The 24,072-nt window shown below is 38.1% G+C and overlaps 3 protein-coding genes across 3 annotated transcripts in view; 1 reads left to right on the plus strand and 2 right to left on the minus strand.

Annotated features, from left to right (window-relative positions):
• Positions 1-24,072, minus strand: part of LOC144629091 (uncharacterized) — a 209,956-nt gene that overhangs the window by 5,508 nt on the left and 180,376 nt on the right. The gene's annotated exons all lie outside the window — the stretch shown is intronic.
• LOC144629195 (mediator of RNA polymerase II transcription subunit 20-like) overlaps positions 1-24,072 on the minus strand; it is a 316,942-nt gene that overhangs the window by 2,720 nt on the left and 290,150 nt on the right. Inside the window, exons 2-4 of the mRNA XM_078487414.1 lie at positions 23,281-23,374; positions 22,611-22,759; positions 19,881-20,044 (exon numbers count right to left, since the gene is read on the minus strand). Of these exons, the coding sequence (XP_078343540.1) occupies positions 19,881-20,044; positions 22,611-22,759; positions 23,281-23,294 (327 nt within the window). The 5' untranslated portion in view covers positions 23,295-23,374. The remainder of the gene's footprint in view (positions 1-19,880; positions 20,045-22,610; positions 22,760-23,280; positions 23,375-24,072) is intronic.
• On the plus strand, positions 8,062-9,457 carry LOC144629133 (melanocortin receptor 4-like). Its single transcript, XM_078487333.1, has 2 exons — positions 8,062-8,095; positions 8,238-9,457. The coding sequence occupies exon 2, from the start codon at positions 8,307-8,309 to the stop codon at positions 9,219-9,221; it is 915 nt and encodes a 304-aa protein (XP_078343459.1). The 5' UTR covers positions 8,062-8,095; positions 8,238-8,306; the 3' UTR covers positions 9,222-9,457.

Genomic DNA, 24,072 nt, shown 5'->3' on the forward strand with positions numbered 1-24,072 from the left:
GCAGTGTCGCAATGGGCTTCAGAATTGACACGAGCGCTGCTTGCCGCGCCGAGGTTGCTTGCTTGTCGAATGTGTAAATTCGGGTTACGGTACGCCTATCCCGGTGGTTATTCGGTATTATATCACGATTTAGTGATTTTAATACAAGTAGCGATCAGTTGCTCGCTTTCATTTTGATTGTGTTCTTGTGTGGGAAAGTACAGTAGACTGACATATTTCTCCGAAGCGTGAGAGTGACATAATTAAACTTGACAACACGACAAGATAACACTTCTTCAAACTCAAGGTTAGCACTTTTTGACTTGAACGAAACCAAAAATTTCCTCTGTTGCTCTTTATGGTTCGTTAGCTCTACGGTATATTTTCAACCGTCTTTATCCGGATACGATAAATCCTGATTACAGTGCGTGTTTATCGGCAAATAATTCCGGTGAACAGGCAGCCGTAAAATTTGTCCAAGATTTTGCAAGATCTCAGTGTATTGTTTAAAAGTGCATTCACCATAGAATACTACCAGAAATGCAGACGTGAATGATAACATTAGAAGCGCGCTACTTGAAAACAAACGAGCATTTCTAACTCACTCAAGTCGAATTTACATTCCATACTTTTGCTTCTTTCACAGATGCATCACTTTTTCAAGTGTTTGGGAAAGGAAACGACTGCTACCTTACGAATGATAAAACGATCTACAAACCATACAAATTACATTTTGAGGAACGAAGTCTCATAATAAAAGAATAACACGTATACTGTACCCAGCTGTGTAACATATAGACTTTCAATAAAGTCCTTCGTCTTGTTTATTATGGCGCGCCGGGAAACTCTGGGCGCGACTGCTAAATCTTTCTTTCGGCTAGTCAGGGCAGAATGATATAAAGACCACCATATCCTTTACAGAGGTAACTCTTTTAATAAATTTCATCTTTGCTTCATGACTTTATCGTTTCATTTGTGACAAGGAAGAGCTTGTGCTGAGAACATCGATCCTTGAACTGCCGACGGAACAGAATTCGTTTCTTCTTGCGTTTTCATCAGAAGTGAACGAATAGCTTTACGATACACATGGAAATTTCGCTTCCATTTACTCTGCGAAGCTTCACCAAAGGAAATAAGTGTATTTGTTGCAGTTTCGTTTGCGCAATTGCCTTAGTTTGACTCAAAAGCCGAAATATAGCTTTCGCCAGCCCTCTTTGCTCTCTTTACGCCACAATCCTGGTGTCTTTAGAACCACTAAGTACGTCATTTCCGGTGAAACCGGAGCGTTTGGCCGCGCGCGAGAAGGACCCACTTCAAATTGCGAAATCCAAACTTCGAGGCTAAAAAAATACTAGAAAAAAGCGCTTTTGATCTCTTAAACACGCATATTCGTGCTAACTAAGACATAAATAAGCAAATTGAGCAAAATTATTTTTTACTTCATAGGCACTTTAACAGACCCATGCTTTTGTTTTTTTATGGTCATCATGGCTAGCGGCATGGTTCGCGGGCGCGTGCACACTAGCGATGACAACGACGTCGCCCCAACATGGCGGCCATACTCCAGAAATCGGTTTAAGGTTATGGTTAAAGGGACACTGGCAACCAGAATACAATGCGGGCACGCTGTCGTCGCGGCAACAATTTCTGTATTAAGGTGGATTTCCACTGACGCGTAAATATTTACGTACGTAAAACGTGCGTAAAAAAAGATACGTAGGAAAATTTCCACTGTCGCGTAAAAAGTAATAAAAATAGGTCACCAAGGGTGACATGAGTCTAATGCCGTATGGCATAGTGATACAGATTGCGCGGTTTTCGTAAGCCGGTTAAAATTGGTTAGAGGTTTGTGTTCGGGAGTTTAATTTAAAATGCTTATAGCAAGCTAGGGGCATCGTGGATGATTATGGATGAAAACGAAACAGTCATAAATGTTATATGCTTCACAAAATTTAAAGTATGAACAGGAGTTGATGTTACTTCTTCCGTATTGTCCGTAAAAGCAGAAACGATTAAACATTTGGACAAGATTGCGTGACGATTTACAAAGAGCATGTTCATTACAACAAGGGTTGAAGAACTTCACATCGTTTTCTTTCAGATTTTTCACCATTTTGATGATGACTCTTGAAACAGATTTTGCAATAAAAGCACTTGAAATAGTGACTGTTACTCCATTGTACTGTAAGCACTTAGTGACAGATTTTCCTAAAAACGGGTGTAAATGCTCACGTCAATATAATGATGACCTTTTGAACGCTGGAAACTAGGCAATTATTATCGAGCTACCATACACAGGAGCGAAGACTGTTTATCATGATGTACAAATTTCGCGAATCATCACTTCCATATCAATGTAACCATTTTATGATTTTTCTAGCTGTAAGAAGAACTTAAGATCTCTGAGAGTCGTAAAAGCATGAAATTCGATTTCAGTGTATGGCAAAGGCCGGGACAGTGTAATACTGCAAAGCGGCCAAACAAACGCATTTTGATTTAGTCGCGTAACTTGATTTACATTTATCCATGTACATCTTTTATTTTTGAAGGTTTTTGTTTGCACTGTAAAGAAAAAATTGGTCAAAATTCGAATGACTTAAATACAAAATACGAGGTAAAGTTTTCTATTTTTTAAAACAAAATAAATATTTGGTCGCATTGTGTAAATAAACGCGAGTCGCCGTCGAAATATTTTTTCTCAAAGACGTCTTGCTTTTTAAGCAAGACGAAAACACAAGTGCTTAACTGAACTGAAAACGAAGATTTATTTTCACAAAAAGCTTACAAATGTCTTAACTGGAAAATTATTACGTCCTGTTCAAGTGTTGAATAATCGTGACTTGAGAAAGAACTTTTAATTATGCGTGGGAACACGTGTCGCTGATTGAAACTAATCGTGCGTGTCCGTACGGAGTCCGTTCTTGCAGCTGATCATTGTTTTCTACATTACAGCGAACGATTATCGATCCCGAACCATTCCCTTGGGATTGCTAACAGCTTTTTTCATATAACAAAGAGTCTAATGCGCATGCGCAAAGCGCACGCAAGCATTAGACTCAAAAAGCGTTTCCTTTTTACGCGCGTTGAACGTGCGTAAAGGGGGATTTCCACTGTCGCGTAAATAATTACGTACGTAAAACGTGCGTAAAAAAGATACGTAGGCAAATTTCCACTGTCGCGTAAAAAGTAACAGAAAGCGTTTCTTTTTTACGTGCGTTGAACGAACGTAAATGCCCGCATTCCTGAATTATCAAGTTGGTGAATAGAGTGTGTTAATGGCGGCCATATTGGAGGAGTGAAACAATAAATTGTTTTTCCTTTGGGAAAAAATCATTAACATTTTTATGCAAATATCTTGTTGTTTGACTCTTCCCACATGGCTGTTGTACTTTGTACCACACGCTAGTTAAAGAAATGCGTGAATATGACCAAGAGGCATTTTCTAAATACTTCCGAAAGAAATCATCAAGTAAAAAAAGATTTGAGGCGACCTTCCCGGATTACCGGTTCAAAGCCTACGTAACCTGACGCCAGGCATTTTCTTTCACTACTGCGTTCGTGTAATTTGGTTCTGTAGTCAGTTCTATAGATTATTGCTGGAAATGTTCGGAGTTTCTCGATGAGAAGTGCTTCTACATCTGAATGTTTTCCCATGTAAATCGACGGCGATTTAAAAAAAATGGTTTTCCACATGGCAAGTGGTGTCATGTGACAAAATCCAAAAGTTTGATTGGGTAAATCGCTGCGTAACCGCAGTCAACCGCGGAAAAAGTTGAACTCAGTTCAACTTTTTTGAAAACACTCGCGATTGCTACGTGCGTAAACGTGTGTGTAACGTACGTAAATACCAAGAAAAAAACGTGGCATTGGAAATTGGACAACGTAAATTCGACGCACGTAATCGCGCGCGTTTTACAGACGTTTACAATTTTTACGTACGTTAACGTGCGTCAGCAAAAACGCGACAGTGGAAATCCACCTTAAATGCCCGCCATACTGAATTATCAAGTTGGTGAATAGAGTGCGTGATTGTCGGCCATATTGGAGAAGTGAAACAATAAGTTGTTTTTCCTTTGGGAAAAAATCATTAACATTTTTATGCAAATATCTTGTTGTTTGACTCTTCCAACATGGCTGCCATGAAAACACTTTGTACCACACGCTAGAAAAAGAAATGCGTGAATATCACCAAGAGGCATTTTATAAATACTTCCGAAAGACACCATCAAGTAAAAGAAGATTTGAGGCGACCTTCCCGGATTCCCGGTTCAAAGCCTACGTGACCTGACGCGAGGCGTTTTCTTTCACTACTGCGTTCGTGTAATTTGGTTCTGTAGCCAGTTCTATAGATTATTTCTTGAAATGTTAAGACTTTCTCGATGAGAAGTGTTTCTACATCTGAATGTTTTCCCAAGTAAATCGATGGGCGATTTAAAACAAAATGGTTTTCCACATGGTAAGTGGTGTCATGTGACGAAATCCAAAAGTATGATTGGGTAAATCGTTGCGTAACCGCAGACAGCCGCGAAAAAAGTTGAACTCGGTTCAACTTTTTTCAAAACCCCCAAAATCGCTACGTGCGTTAACGTGCGCGTCACGTGCGTAAATACCTGGAAAAAAACGTGGCATTGGAAATTGGACAACGTAAATTGGACGCACGTAGTCGCGCGTGTAAAATTTCATTTTATGTACGTTTATAATTTTTACGCGCGTTAACGTGCGTAAACAAAAACGCAACAGTGGAAATCCACCTTAACAGAAATTCGAGAACTTTTGACTTTCGAGAGGTAATATATACATGGCCGCCATACAAACCCTAGTAAAAATGTGGGAAATGAATGTGAGATGCTAAGGAGGAGCCCAAAAAAGAAATGAGGTGCACAGTTCATTGCATGTGAATAGAGTAAAATGATCGAATGGATTTTTTTGTACTGCGTTGTTAACTTTTTCTGGGAATTTTGGTCGGCGATTCTAAGAAAATGTTTGACTCGAAAACAGCTTTATAAAGCTGAGGTAGCAGTACAATCAACTGGGTACAGTACATGCAAAGATTTTTCTCGACTTTCAAGATGTGACATAAAAGATTTAAAAACCGCTCTATGGTAAAACTGATTGAGAGTAGAGGAAAAGTATCGGCCAAATCGATTCAATGAAGACGAATCGCTCAAACAACAACAATTATCCAAGTCCTAAAGTATATTTTTCATCCGGGAACATTGTTGGGAGTCTAAAATGTGAAATCTTTAGTTCAAAGGCTAGCTTTAATTTTCGCTGAACTGTTCTCATTCATAGTTCGATGCTCCCTTTGATTTTAGGGCCGGAATTTTTTTTCTTCAAGAAACACGCATTTGAACGACAAATGAACCGCACGCCAATTTCCTGCAATTTCGAATTCTATTTTTCGCGAACTAAAAAATTAAAACGAAGTCGTTAACTAATAACACATTGTTTAGTGCCAAATCCTGCGATCTGATTGGTTCCGGGAGTGGGCGGTTTTCTCTCATCTGGCCCGCTCACAGGGGGCGGTATCCACTGCAAGATGAATCGTTGAGTGTACTTCCCGCGCGAAATAATTTTGCAGCATTGTACGAACGAACACGTGAAAGATTCGCTCTGTAAAATCGAAATGGCTGCTCACTTATTGTTTTAAATGTGAAGACAGAATAGAAGTGGAATTAAAGGCCTTGAAGTTCTTCTAAAGGCGAGTATTCATTTCTTTATCGACAAAATCAAGATCTAGTTTGTGGTTGTTTGTGCATTTCGTAATCATTTTCACTCCATTTATACAGTAAGCTGCGCCGGCTTTAAACTTCAAGTTTGAGTAAAAACTGCCATTTTATCGGCCACTTCTTGCGAAAACAAAACGCTAGTTCCGTCATTCAAGGAAGTGAGATCCTTAAAATTTGAAACAGCAAAGATAATTCTCAGCGCAATATTGTGCCGTACGTCCAAACTACACATTTTATTCAGTTTCACTTTCGCTGTATAGCTATACCGACTGTCTCCTTTAGTCAGATTGTATTTTGTAGTCGGAGAAATTACAAAACATTAATCAGGAAGCCGGAATTGACGTTTAGTTTTGTCAATGATAATGCTTTGGCTCGATTTTACATTAATGACAAAGTACTTGTTTTATTGAAAGTGTTAACTTCAATAAATGTGTAAGCTATCTAAATGTTATTAGGCCTTGTATATTGATAATGATGATAGTAATATGACTTTTTTCGGGATTATTGTTTATGTACTCCCTTGTAGGGCCGCAAATGACACTACACGGGCGCAAATAAACAATATTCCCTCCCAACGCGTAAGTCAGTGTGAAGGAAAATACCGGTGTGAATAATAATCGGAACCAGCAAAACACATTTGTCATTTAGATCCATAGAAATAATCTCTTTGCAAACATTAAGTTTCATAGCGCGTATTTGGCAAAACTTAATGTTTGCAAAGAAATTATTTCTATGGATCTTAGGGCCTGTTAACATGATTCCGGAATGACTTTCATTCTGGAACGAAACTCGTTCCGGAATGAAGTTCGTTCTGCATTTACATGACAGAGTCGACCGGCCGGTTCAACCAAAGGTATTTTCACGTGCGTGGTTTTCGCGCGAGATCAAAACGAGGTGGCGCATGTTTCTCGCAAACATGTTTTTGTGCCCATTAATGGCCGTATCTGCAATTTTAACGAGTAATTTGACCATAGAGCTGCTTCTTTGGGCTAAACAGTAAATGCTTTTACGTTTTTCGCTCTGAATTCAAACTGTGGAGTCCGTATGCGGTTTCGCGAGTTGCGGTTTCATCTCGGAACGAAATTGGTTCTGTGTTTACATGATACCAGAATGAAATGTCATTCCAGAACGAAACTTTCATTCCGGAATGAAAACCGGAATGAACTCATTCCGGAATGACTTGACTTTCGTCTCGGTATCATGCAAACAGATACAGAGAAATGTATGGGGATGGAATGAACTCGTTCCGGAATGAAAGTCATTCCGGAATCATGTAAACAGGCCCTAAATGACAAATAGCTTAATTCATTTCAACCAAATGTGCCTCCCGTTACAAGCAAATAAGATTAAATTTGAAAACTGTTCAGCCCAAATATGTTTTAAAATCTAAATCGCAATCCGTTTCAATCTTCTTAACTTTTGGCCATCCGTACCTTCTTTTATATTTGCTGTGTTATTGAAATGTTCTTTCACTGGTTTAAGCGGTTATTTTTATATTTTCACCGAATTTGACGGTCATTTCCCATGCCTAAATTTGGCTAAAATCCGTGACACAGTTCCTTTAATTTCAATGTCGATGGCAAAAGAGCTCGTCAATAAAGTGAGAAGGTAATGAAGTTATTTTTTCCAAGTATGCCTGTGTAATTTACTGAAACATATCATCTTTCACTTCCAGCTTCACTAGCATTCAAACCCTAGCAGTACATTGAATGTTTGTCAAATGAACCTAGTCTAATGGCCTCGCTACCACATGTATAAGTCTATTGCTCAGTAGCAGAGCATCAATCACAGAGTACCAATTGCAAAGACATATGTTCGACTCCGGTTGTAAGCACTCGGAATTGCTTTTTTCCCAGTATGCATGTGCCATTATGTGTCAGTATACCTCCATCTATTCTATTTAGTTGCTGAAAAACATTATTTTTCACAAAAATGAAGTTGACAGAAATTTATCACTTGATGAAAAAACTGTACGTGAGGCCTAATTTCAGTCCAGCCATTGGTATCCATTGGAAACCAACACTTGAATCAATGTTGGAGAGTCTGATTGTGTGATGGCAGAAAACAGTGTTTAAAACTTCTGACAGTTTTTAATTTCAATTTAATTGTATTTTTTGCTGTGTTTACATTTAGTTTTCTTAATAATGAATAACGTGTATTGATATCGTGCCATGATTTTCAATTATTTGGCAAAGTTTTCCGACGACAGCTGCTAGCCGTCGTCGTTTTAACTGACTTGCTCAAATAACGCAGGGCGTGTTCTGTGTGAAACGAATTCACGATAAGGAAACAAAATTTGATGTAAAATCAGGATCGACATGAAAACCAAGTGTGGTAGTTGAGAGAAGTCATTAGAAAGGCTGTATGAACTTCGACCGGCAGAACGGGTAAGGCTTTTAATATAATTTTTTTAAAATAAACCCGCTAGTACAACTTTGTTTGCACAATCAGTATTTTCTCACAAACTATTACTTTCTAACCATCAGAAAAAAAAAACATCAACTAAACTGTAGCGTTTTGTTCCTTAAGATTGGGCAATTGATTACTGTCGAAAACGTCTTCTAGACAGGATAACAACCTTGGGAAAAGAACAACGAAATGGAGAACTTAAGTGAATATGAAAACCACACGGCAAGTATGTGCACGACTGGTCTATATGGAAAACATGAAAAGATGTTTTTCTCGGCACTGAGTAGTACTCTATCCATTACTGCGTTTCTGGGAAATGTTCTGATCATTTTTGCACTTCAAAAGGTGTCGTCCCTTCATCCACCATCGAAGTTTTTGTTAAGTTGCCTTGCGAGCACCGATCTCTGCGTTGGACTCATTGCACAACCTCTTCGTGCTGCCCTTTTATCGTCTCCAGAACACTCCAACCGTTGTTACTATCTTAAAGCCGCCTTTGATTACATGATTGTAGTTTTGGGGGGAGTGTCGTTGTTGACAATTACTGCAATAAGTGTGGACAGGCTTCTCGCTCTGCTGCTGGGGCTGAGATACAGGCATGTCGTTACGTTAAGGCGCGCACGAATGTTTGTTGCCATTTTTTGGTTTTTCAACATGATCACTCCATTGCTATATTTGTACAGCGTCCGTTTAGTTATGTATATTATATGCACAACAACATTTCTATGTATAGTGTCATCTACCTTATGTTACACAATGATCTTTCTCACGCTTCGCCATCGCCAAGCTCAAGTAAAAGGTCATGTTCACCAAGGACAACCGAACGGAGGAGAAATGCCACTGAATATAGCACGATACAGAAAGACAGTATCCAGTGCCTTATGGATACTAATAACATTAGTGGCTTGTTATTTTCCGTATGCTATCGTATCTATATTTGCTATTATGGGATTAGACACGCAATTTTATTTCTTCGCTTGGGAAGTTACAATATCTCTTTTTATGTTAAACTCAACTCTAAATCCGTTTTTGTACTGTTGGAAGATGAGGGAAGTGAGACAAGCAGTGAAGAACACGCTAGGAATGTTTTGTTGTTCCTCAAGTTAACTGTTCAGTCATATAGACCGAAATTTAATTCATAAGAAGAAGAATGCCCCTAGTGCTATTTGCAACATAAGCTAGAATTAGTTGAATCGGGCGTGTCGTAGGGTTTTGGAGAGATGGGCCGTTAGAAAGGAAGAGAGGGGTGGGACAACACAAGAGAAAGGGACAGCAATAAACGGACTAGCTCTTTTCTCAGTTTAAGGCAGATTTACACCCAGCAGGGCCAATTTTTTTCCCTTAGTTTTTTTAACAGGTGATATAGATCAGTGGCATTATAGCGGAGCTCCTCAGCGCGCGCCAGCGCGCGGAGCGGAGCACCATGGGTAATGCGGGTACGAGACAATTGATGTAAACCCAGGAGGCCGAAAAAATTTGGTGCGTACGCCCGCCGCGCCTACAGACTCTCGGGGAGGGGGAGGGGAGTCTCAAGGCAACCCAAGCAGAGGGGGGAGGGGAGACAATCTTCTGCCTCCTTCGTTAACCAGAAATGAGTGAGGTAATCGACTAAGATCTTTGATATTGGATATCCATTTTATGGTCAATTGACAGCTGTCAAAACAACGTATCCGCTGACCAGTATCACATGACCATATCGCGGGCTCAGGTTTAGAACTGGTCAAGGTCGCGTGTTTTTGTGAAGTTGACCGCTGACCAAGTGATAGCATTGCTATTGGTCCGCGGGCGCAAGTACTTTTCAATGGTCAGTCCATTTAGATTTACATGAAGGACAAAGTGAACAACCCGGTCAGTTTGAAAGCTGAACGATGCACAAGGAGAAACCGAGCAGGAAAAAGAAATGTCTACGTAAATATTTCTCGGTCTACCCCGTCTAAAGGCTTTACACATCATGGAAGTTATGGCAAACGATAAGGGCTTACGGGGAGATCCGAAAAAATGGCACAGGTGGAGAGCGAGCGAGTTTCTACCGTTTCGGCGGCTGACCAGCTCTAGTAATTGAGCTAAACGCAATTAACTGAAGTGAAGGAAAAAAGAAGTGTCAATAGATACACGGATGGAAAAGTCTGAAATAGACCTTCGCAGATAATTCAAAGGTCGGTGGTGCTGGAGTAAGTTATAATTTATAGCTTACACATGTACTACGCGGTTGGATAATAATACGAAAAACTGCGGCCGCTTCGCCTCCGATTAATTCATGAGCTGGTTGAAAGCTTTGCCCTGCTGAATTGCTGTGAATTGACAAGCATTCTCCGACTTCAAATATGAGGTAACAAACTTTGACTTTACTGAATACACTAAGTCCATGTTTTTTGTGAAAATCTGTAATTATATGCTTACACATGTACTACGCGGTTGGATAATAATACGAAAAACTGCGGCCGCTTCGCCTCCGATTAATTCATGAGCTGTTAATGACTTAATGTTTTTATTTAAACTCCCAGCTAAACTTAGTGTTTTAGTTTTTTAATTCATCTATTTATTCTTATTTACTCGCTGTTGGAATTCGTTTGAACGAACTATTTTAGGGTCGTGGACGAATACGCTAAGAGATCGTTACGTTGCGAATTTCTTGCGTTGACACGTTTTTACCACACCTTAGCAGAAACAAAAAAAAAACTCAGTTTATTTCCACATAAAACTATCTTAGTTAATTATTTTGAGTAATTTTATAAAACACAATTGTTCGCTCTACTAGTAATTCATGCCATTTTAGACACTGTATGCAGCTGTGTATGCAAACTTACATTGACTATCACTATGACAGTGTTTTTAAAATGTGTATCTTTGCAATGGCAATGTTTTTTCTATACTTGTAAGTAAGTTTACAAGAAATCTCCAAGTAGAAAAGCTAAATATCCCATTGTAGGAAGGAAGGGTCACTACACTGAGTGTATAAACGAAAGAGGCTAATATTATTTTATTTGATGAGATCTATTAAATAAGACAGAATTTTTTATAAATTCTTTTTATAAACAGGGCCATTAATTAGAGCCAGTGTGGTGGTTTTTAATAGATTATTATGTCAATCCTTCTTTTAGGAAGTGTTATATTCTGCCATTAAGCCGCAATGAATGAAGAATACCTACTGGCCACAGTCAAGTTTTGTTGAACTTGGTATAGAATGCTCTGTGCAAAGTGGACAACAGCAAAGTAAATCAGGTATCTGGTTTATATTAGTTATAATTGAAATATGTTTTTATTCAGTTTCGTTCTTTTTTTACCCAGCTGCTTTAATCTGCATTTGGTTGCTGCTGATCTTCTTACTTTGTGAAATATTTGCATTCATTATTCAACTCCTCAATGGATGTTGCCTATTCACCGAGTTAGGATTTTGAGTTGGATTTCGAGTTAGGATTTTGAGTTGGATTTACGAGTTCGATTTTCCAGTTGGATTTCGAGTTGGATTTCGAGTTAAGATTTCGAGTTGGATTTCAAGTTAGGATTTCGAGTTGGATTTTCGAGTTGGATTTTGGAGTTGGATTTCGAGTTAGATTTCGAGTTGGATTTTCAAGTTGCTTACCGTACTAAGCACTCCGGTTAGCCTACTATACACGCCAGTTAGCTTACTATGCACTCCGGTTAGCCTACTACACACTCCTGTTAGCCTACTATTCACTTTGGTTAGCCTACTATGCACTCCAGTTAGCCTGTTTATGGTTAGCTTTCAATAATTGTAATGGGTTTTGCTTTGTCAAAAAAAATCCAACTCGAAATCCTAACTCGAAAATCCAACTCGAAATCCTAACTCGAAAATCCAACTCGAAAATCCAACTCGAAATCCAACACGAAATCCTTACTCGAAATCCAACTCGAAAATCCAACTCGTAATCCTAACTCAAAAATCTAACTCGAAAATCCAACTTGAAAATCCAACTTGTAATCCTAACTCAAAAATCCAACTCGAAAATCCAACTCAAAAATCCAACTCGAAATCCTAACTCGAAATCCTAACTCGGGAGTTAGTTTGTCTCTCTTCAATGACATTCAAAACAACTACAATGTATTAGTAGACAATTTAAATAATTAATATTTCACTAAAAGTATGTTTTCATGAAATGCCTAGATCTTGTACCAGAAAATATCTAGATACCCTATCCTCACTGTGGAAGGTTAAATGGTTTGAATGTCACCTCCCCTCACAAACTCCTCACAAATTCCAATGTGTGGTTATGGCAGAAATCCATGGCCAGCTCATCCTCAGTGTATGAACCAGTGAAACAAGGCATCAAAGAGCCTCAAAACAACATGGAGCAGGAAAACAATAGCTTCAAAACAGACATTTTTCACAGGTTCTTATACCAAGGAAAACCCAAATATTCAGATCCATCCCATGTAAGGTCAATGGAAGTTCTAAAAGGGCTAGCGGGAGGGAGAGGGGGAGGGGGTTGATTAAAGGCCAAACCTTTTAATTACCGGTAAGAGGGGGTGTTAGGGTTTGCAGTGATGCTTTGAGTTTATTAAAATATTTAGTTGACTTTGCAGTTATCAGTAAAAAAAATAGTCTGTACTGATCCATCTCTGTTAAATATCTAATGGATCCTTTTGCATCCAGTGGTTTGGCTTCAGTTAAACAAGCTCAAGTTAAGTGTTTTGTTTTATAAATTATTGATATTGATGACAATTAATCAATTTTAATTTAATCTGTGGCATTTGACTTTTTTCAGGGTTAACATGAGTTGCAGAGTTTGCAGTGCCACAGATACAAAAACAGACAAGGACAAGGACATAAATAGAAAACAGGAAAGATTAAATCCAGCTCGATGTTTGGGTGTCGTCATGATGCTATTTTTAAGAGACTAGTAAATTACATGTAAATTAAAATCAAGAAAAGCTGCAAATAAGCAAAATTTAGATTTTAAATGTTAACCTATTTACAGTGTACTTCAGAAAACGACTTCTTGATTGACCTGTCACTTTCACATCTTGTTAGATGTAACAGGGGCATTATGAAGTGATCTTTTCAAAAATATGCAGCGAAAACAGTAACAGCAGAAATGGTGGTAGTTTAAAATTGCTATTTTCAATGTTTTGATTGGTAAGAAACCACATGTATCCAAGCTAAAATCTGTTTGGCCAGTTAACATGACCTGCAAGTGTCCAAATGTTTTGAGCCCTCAACTACACAGGACTTACATGTAGTTGTCTAATTATATGATAAGATCTTTGGTTGACTTTGGGGGAGGTAGTGGAGTTACAAAGCAATGTAATTATTTGAATTTGGATTAGTTATGCTGAAACTGGTGGTACTGTAATTCTAAAGTATAGGTGAGTTTAAAACCGTTATTGCAAGCAATATGCATTACCAATTTCATTATTATGTATTGTATGCTGTGTACAAATTATAAGAACAGCTATATTTTTAAAATAAGTGAAATATTCTAAAGCCGGATAAAATTTGCAGTATCCATAAGGTACCATGTAGCAACCAAATTGTGACTCACTTGCTTACTTTGTGAACTCCATGACAAATGGGCAACATGACTCCATAAAGATGTGGACAATAATACAAACAAATTTTTAAAAGAGTAGTCAAAGTATTGATGTTATATTTTTTCTTGCATAGTTTTATACACAAGCAGACATGATTCTATTTTTTTCTGGGTAATCAAATAACAAAACTGAGTTTGAGACTCACAAACAATATTCTAGCTTCCCAGAATTTTTGCTTTTTTTCTGTAAGTGAAGTGAAACCCCTTAAGAGGAAGGGGAGTCAAAAGACATGTAAAAGTGAACAAGGTGCTATCTTCTTCTTTTCTTTTTTTTTTTTTTTTTTTTTTGGGGGGGGGGGTTGGGGATGGGGTGACCCTGTTCGGTGGAATGACAGAATGTCACTTCTTTGTTTCCGGAGTTAGGTTCACCCCTGTTTGCTCGCAGTTAGCTTTATTCATCTGGTTTGCTTGCGGTTATCTTAAGCTTTCACTCTAGTTTGCTTGTGGTTAGCTTTCACTCCGGTTTGCTTGGAGTTAGCTTGGTTTGGGCAACATGCTGTAAACCACTAGCTATAACCTCTGCCATTTCCATTCAAAATTAAAATATAGGCAAATAGTGAAAATAAAAATGAATAAATGAGTGAATGAAAAAAATTAAAATCAACCTTATTATAAATGTAGATGTTTGTTATTTCCTTTATACTCTAAATGTAAAGTGATTTTTTCTTTCTTTTAAAGCTGGTAAAGCAACAACAAAAATGCCTAATTTGCCATGTGATATGCCTATCTACCCCGACATGCAGCCCTACTCCTCCCTCCTTTTTTTCTACATGAAGGTAACATAATTGCCCGTTTTGCAACATAATTTCCCATCCAGACTTCTTTATGATAATGCTTTCGGTGGAATTATAACATTTTGATTGATTTTGTTTGTTCTCTTATTTGGTGTTGCTGTACACGGTACCCGGAGGGGGGGATGGTACTCCCATATAAGAGCTATACGGGTATGTGCCGCTCAACATGGTATGCTTTTTGTCTCTCCGACTCTGAAACAGGGTATACAAATCACCCTTTTGACTCTGGAACAGGGTTGATTGTTTTCCCAGAATCCTGATTAAACACTATCAAGTATATAGCTATGAAACTCCGCTCCTTTCAAGTCAAGTGAGAGCTTTGTGATGTACGGTAGTGTTTCTATATCTATCTTCATATATTTCCATTGTGGATATTGCTGGAACAGGGTACCTACTTTGCAGTGTTTGTCTGGAACAGGGTCGCAAATTGAACCTTTTGTCTCTGGAACAGGTCCAGAGTCTCAGCAACTCAACGGCACACCCCCATAGTAAATTTTAGGGAGTACCCCCCCCCCCCCCACCCCGGACACGGTAAAAAAGAAATAAGGAAAAATATTAATTATTATTTATTAAAAAAATAAAACGAATATAAAATTCTTAGTTCTTAGTAGTTTTACAATGGCCAGAATTCAGAGTTCAATAAAGTGCAAAATAATTAACTGGGGAGCTCCGCTTTTAGGCTTGCCTAAATTTATATATTAACTTTTCTATTTCCAGTGACTCAGAGATATAGTGATCATTCTGCAAAAGGTAATGGGTGGAAGAGGTTGGGGGGGGGGGGGGGGGGGTAATGGATTTGTGGGCAACATTACACATCTGATGTTACAATTATAGACGAGAGTTTGCAGACATGGTATGATAGTTGCTTAAGGCGTGCCGGGGAATCAGAAATGTTGGGGTATCGCGTGATGGGGAAATTTTCTTATATAAATGGTTGCCGAAATAAGAGAAGGCAAGAAAAAATCTTTAGGAATAAACACACGGATTTAAATTTGCAAAACATGTTGCGGATGTCCTGCATCCATTTTCAGTTACATTTAAGCTTATGCTTACATGTCAGTTCATTTCTTTTCCATGAGTTGGTTCTATTTCCTATGAATTCCCTGATTATCTATTGCCGTAATGCCTGATTATATATTGGAGAAATGCCTCCAGAAAGATCCAAAGCCGGCTAGATTATCTCTTGGTTTCGAAAAACCTTTGTAAGCTAATCCGAGAGTGCAATATAATTCCAAACATACATTCCGACCACTCTACTGTAGCGCTTGACATCACTTTCGACGAAGACAGCCCTCCACGCGGACCTGGTTTCTGGAAGTTCAACAATTCACTATTACTTGATATCGATTACGTTGAACTGCTCACTTTTAAAATTCCCGAATTTGTTATACGTCATCAACAAGTAAATGATAAAGGACTCTTCTGGGAAATGATCAATTGCAAAATGGAGATCAGGGCTTTCACAATTGAATATTCTAAACGCAAAGCAAAGAAATCGCATGATGAAGAAGCGTCCCTTCAAACAAGAGCTAACCACAATGAAAGCGACAAAATGGAAATGGACAAATTAAAAGCTAAACTCGTAAGCTAAGCTCGTAAAACACAAGGCGCAATCGTGCGCAGCAGAACACGTTGGTACGAGTACGGAGAGAAAAATAGTAAGTATTTCTACAGTTTAGAAAACACCAACTATAGACGAAAACACGTGACTTCCATTAAAATTCACGAAGATAAGAAGATAACCGACCCAAAAAAGATTCTTCAAGCAGAGGAAAATTTCTTCAAGCAAATATATACTTCGGTTAGAATTTAGTGACTTTTTTGAAGTTATCGAGAAACGGTTATTAGAAGAAGAAGCTGAGACCTGCGAAAGTGAAGTAACGCAAGAAGAATGCTATAACGCCCTAAAATCAATGGCCAAAAATAAAAGCCCAGGCTCAGACGGCTTTACAGTTTACTGTAGAGTTTTATCTACATTTTTGGAATATGTTAGCAAAATATATGACCGAGAGTTTCCACTATGCACTTCAAAGCGGAACTCTGTCCATTTCACAACGACAAGGTGTGATTTCTTTAATTCCAAAAAAGAAAAAGAATTTAGAGCTCCTAAAAAATTGGAGACCAGTTTCACTCTTGAATGTAGATTACAAAATTTTAACTAAAGTCATCGCTCTTCGGATAGAGAAAATACTAACAAAAATTGTTTCTTCTAGCCAGTCTGGGTATGTCAAAGGAAGATACATTGGCGAAAGCATAAGATTAATCAAAGACGTTATGGATTTTACGAAGCAAAAAGAGTTGCCTGGAATAGCCGTCTTCCTAGATTTCGAGAAGGCCTTCGACTCAATCGAATGGGACTTTCTCCAAAAATGCTTACAAACGTTTAATTTCGGTCCGCAGCTCAGGCGCTGGGTTAGTATTTTTTATAATAACATTACTAGTTGTGTTTTAAACAACGGATACGCATCCAGTCACTTCACTTTAGAACGAGGGGTACGCCAGGGTTGTCCCCTCTCTGGTATGCTATTTATCATCGCCATAGAAGTTTTAGCTCAAAAAATCTCTAATTCCAAAGAAATAGAAGGAATAAAAATACAGAATAATAAAACGGTTAAATTATCACAATACGCCGATGATACCACAGCCTTCCTCGCTAACGTTCATTCCGTAAATAACCTCTTTGTATTGCTCTCCCGATTTGAAAAGTGCGCGGGGCTAAAGATAAATGTATCATAATCTGAAATGTTATGGCTTGGCTCAATGAGACATAGAAAAGACAAAATTTCAAATCTTCAAATGACAGATGAACCTGTCTACGCTCTAGGTACACACTTCTCGTACGATGACAATCTGTCAGACCAGAGAAACTTCTTCGACAAGCTGTCAAAATTACAGAAGACTTTAAACTTTTGGTCTCAAAGGGATATCTCCGTTTATGAAAGAATAAACATTGTTAAAACTCTAGCTCTTTCAAAAGTCATATTCATCTGCAGCTCCATGGAAACGCCACCACGATTCGCTGAAGAAGTGAATAGAATGATTTTCTACTCTGTATGGAGTCACAAACCTGCGAAAATCAAAAAGTACGTCGACTCTGAAAAAATCTAAAAAAGAAGGTGGCTTAGAAATGAAAGATTTCGCCATTTTTGACAAAGCTCTAAAACTAAACTGGGTAAACCGCCTATGTTCAGACCACGACGCTCCATGAAAATATATTCCAACCTCTTTCCTTGCCAACGTCGGTGGCACTCTCTTATTTCAGTGTAACTATGACTGTAAGCTTCTTTGCCTAAGTGAACACCTCCCAAGATTTTACAAAGACATCATAGCCCATTGGCAGACAATCACTGCGACCGATCCTCAAAATAAATCTGAGGTACTAGAGCAAGTAATCTGGAACAACATGTTTCTGATTGTTAATAAAAAATCGATTTATTTTCCACATTGGCATCAGGCTGGAGTCACGCACATATCAGACTTACTTAACACAGAAAAAAATCGCTTTCTATCTTTTAATTCTCTTTGCGAAAAATTCAAGACTAAGTTTAATTTTCTACAGTATTACAGCATCATCTCTGCTTTCCCTCGCTCGTGGAAAAAGCTTTTAAACTCTAACAACCAACTACCCATTAAACCCCTTGATTCAATAAGCGATCCGTTGAGTTGTAAAACTCTCTATGAAAAACTGTTATCCCTGGAAAAGTTATCTCCCCCAACAGCAGAAAGGAAACTTATTGAATATGGGGTAGAAAAGAACAATCTGTGTAAGGTCTATCTTTTACCTTTTAACGTTACAAAAGAAACCAAAATGATGATGTTCCAGTACAAGATCATCCATCGCATCCTACCTACGAATAGCTTATTACATAAGATGAAGAAAGTTGACTCCCCAACTTGTCCCTTCTGCCCTACCGAGCTCCATACCATCTGGCACCTTTTTATAGAGTGCACTCAAGCAAAAACTTTCTGGGTAGATTTTCAAGATTGGTACAATATTCATAGTAGAAAAAGAGTCCATCTTTCGAACTTAGATGTCTTATATGGTATATTGGACTCTCCTCGTGGTTGTTTAGCCCTAAACCATCTTATTACATTAGAAAAATACTTTTTATACCTTAACACCAGCCAAAAAAATAAAGTTCAGTTTAACGAGTACATATCCCTCGTTCGCGACAAACTATCATTAGAAAAGCATATTGCTATCAAATCCGGTAAATACGATAACTATATCAAGAAATGGAATTTTTTACAAAACATTTAGTTTCCTTTTGTTTTTGTTCCTCGCTGCATCGTTCATTTTCTTTCGTTTTCTTTCTGGTAACAATTATAGGCAATGTTATTTGTTATTTCTTTTTGCATTTTTAGCCTAAGTGTTGTAATGTTAATAGTATTGACTTCATAAAGTAGAGTAATTTTTGTACTATTTTTTCACACTGTCTAAGCTGTACTGCAAAGTAGCTCCTTTTGTAAAGTTAGTGATCTATATTTTGTAATCATTGTAATGTTGTATGTTTAATGTTGTAAGTACTTGCAAATAAAAAAATAAAAATAAAAAATAAAAAAAGTTGATTATCTTTGGCAGTGTAAAGTCGACTTCTAATCCCTTGCCGTGATGTTAGGTACCTCAAAAAATAAATACTCACTTAAATTCAGTTTTATCAAAATCCACCTTTTGAGACTAGAATTTTTTTCTCAGCTATCCATGTGCATTGCTGTCCTACTTATGTCCTACAATGATTGCTGGTAACAATTCTAGGCCTTCTTAAGGCAAAAACCTACTTTTAACATTCCCATGGCTCTTGTAAGGTCTGTCTGAACCATTGCACAATTTACCAGCCCTGGGGAATTTAAACCAACTAATTTATTCTGCAGAAATATGCATATGATATATACTATTCACAAGGCTAAAAAAGTTAAAGATTGTAAAATTAAAATTGTTATTTAAAACCAAACGTTTTCGGCTGTTAGCTATCATCAGGGTTAAAAATGACCGTCCGCACGCATGCATATATATCTTATGTAATTCCCATTGGGAAAAGTTTGGAAACAAAAGAAATAACTTGTTTGTTCAAGCTGGGGCGAAATTGTTGGATCATTAGCCCCCCAATGATCCTATGCCCGTGGAATGTCTGTGCTGAGGAGAGAACACGTGAGGTAAAAGAATGTGTTGGGTTTTCCCGCAGATATTTTGCAGGTTCAGAGGTGTGAGCAGGATTTGAATGTTCTGCAATTCGCACTTCTAAGGAATTACATAAGATATATATGCATGCGTGCGAACGGTCTTTTTAACCCTGATGATGGCAAACAGCCGAAAACGTTTGGTTTTAACATTTTAATTTTACAATTTTTTAACTTTTTTAGCCTTGTAAATAGTAAATTTTTTATCAAGCGAACATTATGGACATGCATATGATAGATACCTCTATTTTAGAAGATTTTCTGGGAGTGTAGAATGTCTTAAGCTTAGTCATCAATGAATCAAATCCAGAATCTGCCACAAGACATGTTCCAGTTTCAAGAACAGCAAATGATGTGTAAGGGAACTCTGTACTGTGCACCAGATGAATCAGCTTGCTTGCTGGGTCTGATAGAACAATGCAAAAAAGCATTTTATTTAACGTGGGTATGCTATAACACATTACTTGATTGGCTAGAGCTAGCTACAGAACATGCAGCTATCACTCGTTAATAGAAACTCAGTCATGTTCTATTAGATTATTTTCGACAGACAGCTGTGGGAGCAAGCACAAGTAAAATTGCCAAATTCACAAACCAAAACTATAAATAAACCACTTTCACTGATTTTTTTCTTGAAAAGATCAGTCTCTGGGTTATGCTAAAACAATAAGAGGAGCAAGGTCTCAGCTTCTATTGGGTCTTGGTAGTTGGCTTGGCACTTCGCCCCTTGTCAACTTTTAGCCAATAAAAGCCTCGAGCCTGTTATCTAGTTGTTAAAAAGTCAGCACATATAATACCTTTATTGTTTAACCCCAGCACAATACATGCCTCTGTTAAGGTGTACATGTATGCACTGTATTTCCTTGATTATGCACTGGGGATGTTTATTTAAAATTTAGCCTTGTAGGCCTGTCATTTATTTGAGCCTGGTGGTTATTCACCCTGGCCAAGCATTTCTTAAACGTGGATATTTTTCCATCACCTTTAACAACCTAATTTATCCACAACAGATACACATCTCATTAACTGTTTGCTTGTTATTAATAATCAGTTACCAAGGGTAAGCTATTGACATTTTTTTTATTAAATTTTAATGGCAAACTCATTTATAAAAAAAAATAAGAAAATAATGTAATTATAACCGTCTTTGTCTCTAGTCAATCAGGGGGTTCATTGGGGTTTTACGCAGGTGGGCATTAGGTTTTGCACCCGGGCAAGTATTTTAGCCTACCGTACTAAACACCCGCGGATAAGCTGCACCCGCAGATAAGCCGCACCCTGAGTTTAACAACTCAAATGTTGGAAAAAAAGTTTTTTGAAAGTAAATTAAAGAAAATCCAAAGTCGAGTCAAAAATCCAAAGTTGAGTCTTAAGGAAGTCTTCTTCATCGAACGTAAACCCAATGAACATTGAAACAGAATTTAAACTTCAGTCTTACCCACAACTGGAGCTCTTTAATATAATGAAAACCAACTTTGACATATGGTTGATCTTTTTCTGGTATTTGTTGACAGATATTTCTTCATTCAACGCAGTTTTTCCATGGTTTTTTGTGTCACAACGACAAGAACTTGCGAACGTTCGTAGCTTAGTAACCAGGCATTTGATCGGACGCGAAATATGGGACGAGAACGTAAAGCAAAAAAAGATGGCGATGGAGGCGTTCGGGTTTCGTGGCGATCATATCGACAAATTAAAGAGGTTTGGAGCCATCTAGTTGGAGATAAACTCGTTGCATGAAGAGAGTTTCGTAATCAGTTCGACAAATTTTCCATCAAAGTGCAAAATGAGAAAGAAACAATTGGCCACTCGTGAATACTCGTGGTATTTTCTCGCTCATAAAGTATCAATATTACTGTTAAAGTTATAGGCCATTGTCGACACTGCAAACAGTATAGGAGATGTCAAACCTGCAAAAACAATGACCAATACTCTCTTGTAGTTTTATGTTTTATCAATTTACATAATTTTCCATAAATTACCATCAGTTCACGAAAATTTACGGCACCTTTTCCGAATGTTCCCGCAGATAAGCCGCACCCCCACTTTCGAGCGAAATTTTTTGGAAAAAAGGTGCGGCTTATCTGCGGGTTTTCTGGCCCTCAATGGAACCCCTGAATATACAGTTGTTTGTATCTGGGTTATTAACCAAGCATGAGGTCAAGGTGTACATATTTTGGTTATTAGTTCTTTTTTGGCATGGTTTTGGACCAAGGCGCAGTTCAGGGTTGATAATCACCTAATCTCATACCCAGATCTTCTCACCCGACACAACTTTGCATGCTTGCCAGTAATTTACATGTAAGATGGATGAAAGTTCACTTTGTCAGTATAAATAGGTCACGAATAACTTTCCTATAAAGGGAAAGACCAGCGACTCAATAGATAGATAGAGTGCTGACAGGGCCATAGCTGGCTACAGGCAAGACGAGGCACTTGCTTAGTCTAGATTTTAACTGAAAATTTAAAAAAAGTACATGTCCTTTCAGTTGCAAAAATAATCCCCTGAGTTGAAAACATCTGGGAAGAAGATTAGATAATCACCCCAAAAATCCATCTGTCCTGAACAAACAAGCTTAGTGGATTGATAAAGGGTTTATATATGGCATATATAACAACACTGTTATTCTTGTGGGACACAGTAGGCAATCATGCACTGGCAAGATAGCCCTAGGGGTGGTGAATGGTCCTTCAAAAAATGTGTGTCTCGCAAAATTTTAGCCACATTTCAAGGGTCTCGTCGTCTCAAATTTTTCTTTGACGCCTTCGTGGAGTCTCGATTTCTTTTGCAAGGCTAAAAAGTTTCAGCTCACAGAAAAGATATCAGTCTCTCTGTCTCGCAAAGTTTGATATTTACCATATTCGACACCCCTAGCCCTCTCTGCCCACTCAGGCAGCCAATCACAGTGCGAGATTTGGTTGATCTTGCTCAATCCCACTGGTAACCATATCATAGTAGTACATACACTTACTAAAGGTAGCTACTGCTTGGTAAGTCTCACAGTTAACACACCAGGTCCCAGTCTTCTGAGCACCCATTAATTCTGCACGTTTTTGCAGTTTTTCCACTAAATGAGCTTGTTGGCCACTCTTGCCTTCTGGAAGTTCCACAGGGATAACACTTCAAATTCAATAAAAGAAAAGAAAGTACAGTCTTTAAATTATCGCAGTTTATAACTTGAAGGGACACTGTCACGGAAATTTTTCTGCTTTTCAGTAATATAAATAAGTGCTTAAATTGGCGAAGTACTCTCACTCGTACACGAAATGCACCTAGAACATCAACATGTTGATATCAAGTGAATTTCTGTTGAACGAAGAGGGGAGTCGTTGCAAGTTTTTAGTTGAGATCTAAGTTGAGATCTAAAGTTCCGCCTGGTGCATGGCATCACAATAATATCACTTGTTTATATATAGCTTCAGTACACTGACATAGTAATTTGTATCAAAACTAGAACACTATTTGTAGGTTTCCATACGTCTTTAGGCATTGAAGTGTGGGTCGTGACGGTAATCTCATTGACACTTTTTGACAGCTTGATAAAGCACGAAAGAACCGATCATACTACACGAGTAATAAATAGAGTCAAATTTGGACGGAAATACAATTGCATAGCTACTTTTTTTACATATATCACTCACCATGTCACTCCCATTTTAACAGACGTTGTTAGACGGCACCTGAGGAACGCTAAAACGCAAAATCCCAAACGAAAATTTGGCTACATTCAAACTGCTCTTTGGCGGCCATCTTTGAAACTTAGTCTCCTTGCTTTTTCTTGCGGTTTGAACGCCTGGTCAAATTGAACCTCGTTCCAGTCCACGGGATGTTTTTGTGATTGTTTATCTTGAACGAAGGCTTGGGTGTTAAAAATGCGTTTGAAGATGAATTCCAGTCCGTACTGCGCAATCTCGGCTGCAATGTTTATGTGAGCCCAGTCACGAAGGAATGTTTACAAGCAAAATTCCGCGACAAACTTACCTTTTTCTTCATTATCAACGCCAGATATCCTTGCAGAACAAATAATAACGAGTAGAAGAACCTTGACGCTATTTCAAACCGACGTTTCAGCTCATCGGGAATTCTTGAACGAAACGAACCGTAATGGCGGACTAAAAAACTTCATGTATGCTGTCACCGAAGTGTAACGTTTCAACGAATTCAAAACAAAAACGAAAACAAACCCCGAGTCTGCGCAGTACGGACTGGAAATCAGCTTTAAAACAACTCTTTCCGAACCAGGGACAAATGAACGTTTCTGTACATTTCGTCAGTTTGCTTATTTTATCTTTGTCTTAGAATGTGAATACATCCTTTTTCATTCATACCTCTATTATTTTACCTATTTTAGGACTATAGAGGTTTTCTGAAATTTGGTGCAATGGCAAAAATTGACCCAAAATTAGAAATTGATCATATGTTTATTGATGACC

This window comes from Oculina patagonica, chromosome 10 (genome assembly GCF_052425735.1).
Source record: "Oculina patagonica isolate OP01 chromosome 10, crgOcupat, whole genome shotgun sequence".
In the NCBI taxonomy this organism is placed as follows: Eukaryota; Metazoa; Cnidaria; class Anthozoa; order Scleractinia; family Oculinidae; genus Oculina; species Oculina patagonica.

What these genes read in the sequence shown, in the direction of transcription:
- LOC144629133 (XM_078487333.1), top strand. Translation starts at nt 8,307, where the DNA reads ATGGAGAACTTAAGTGAATATGAAAACCACACGGCAAGTATGTGCACG.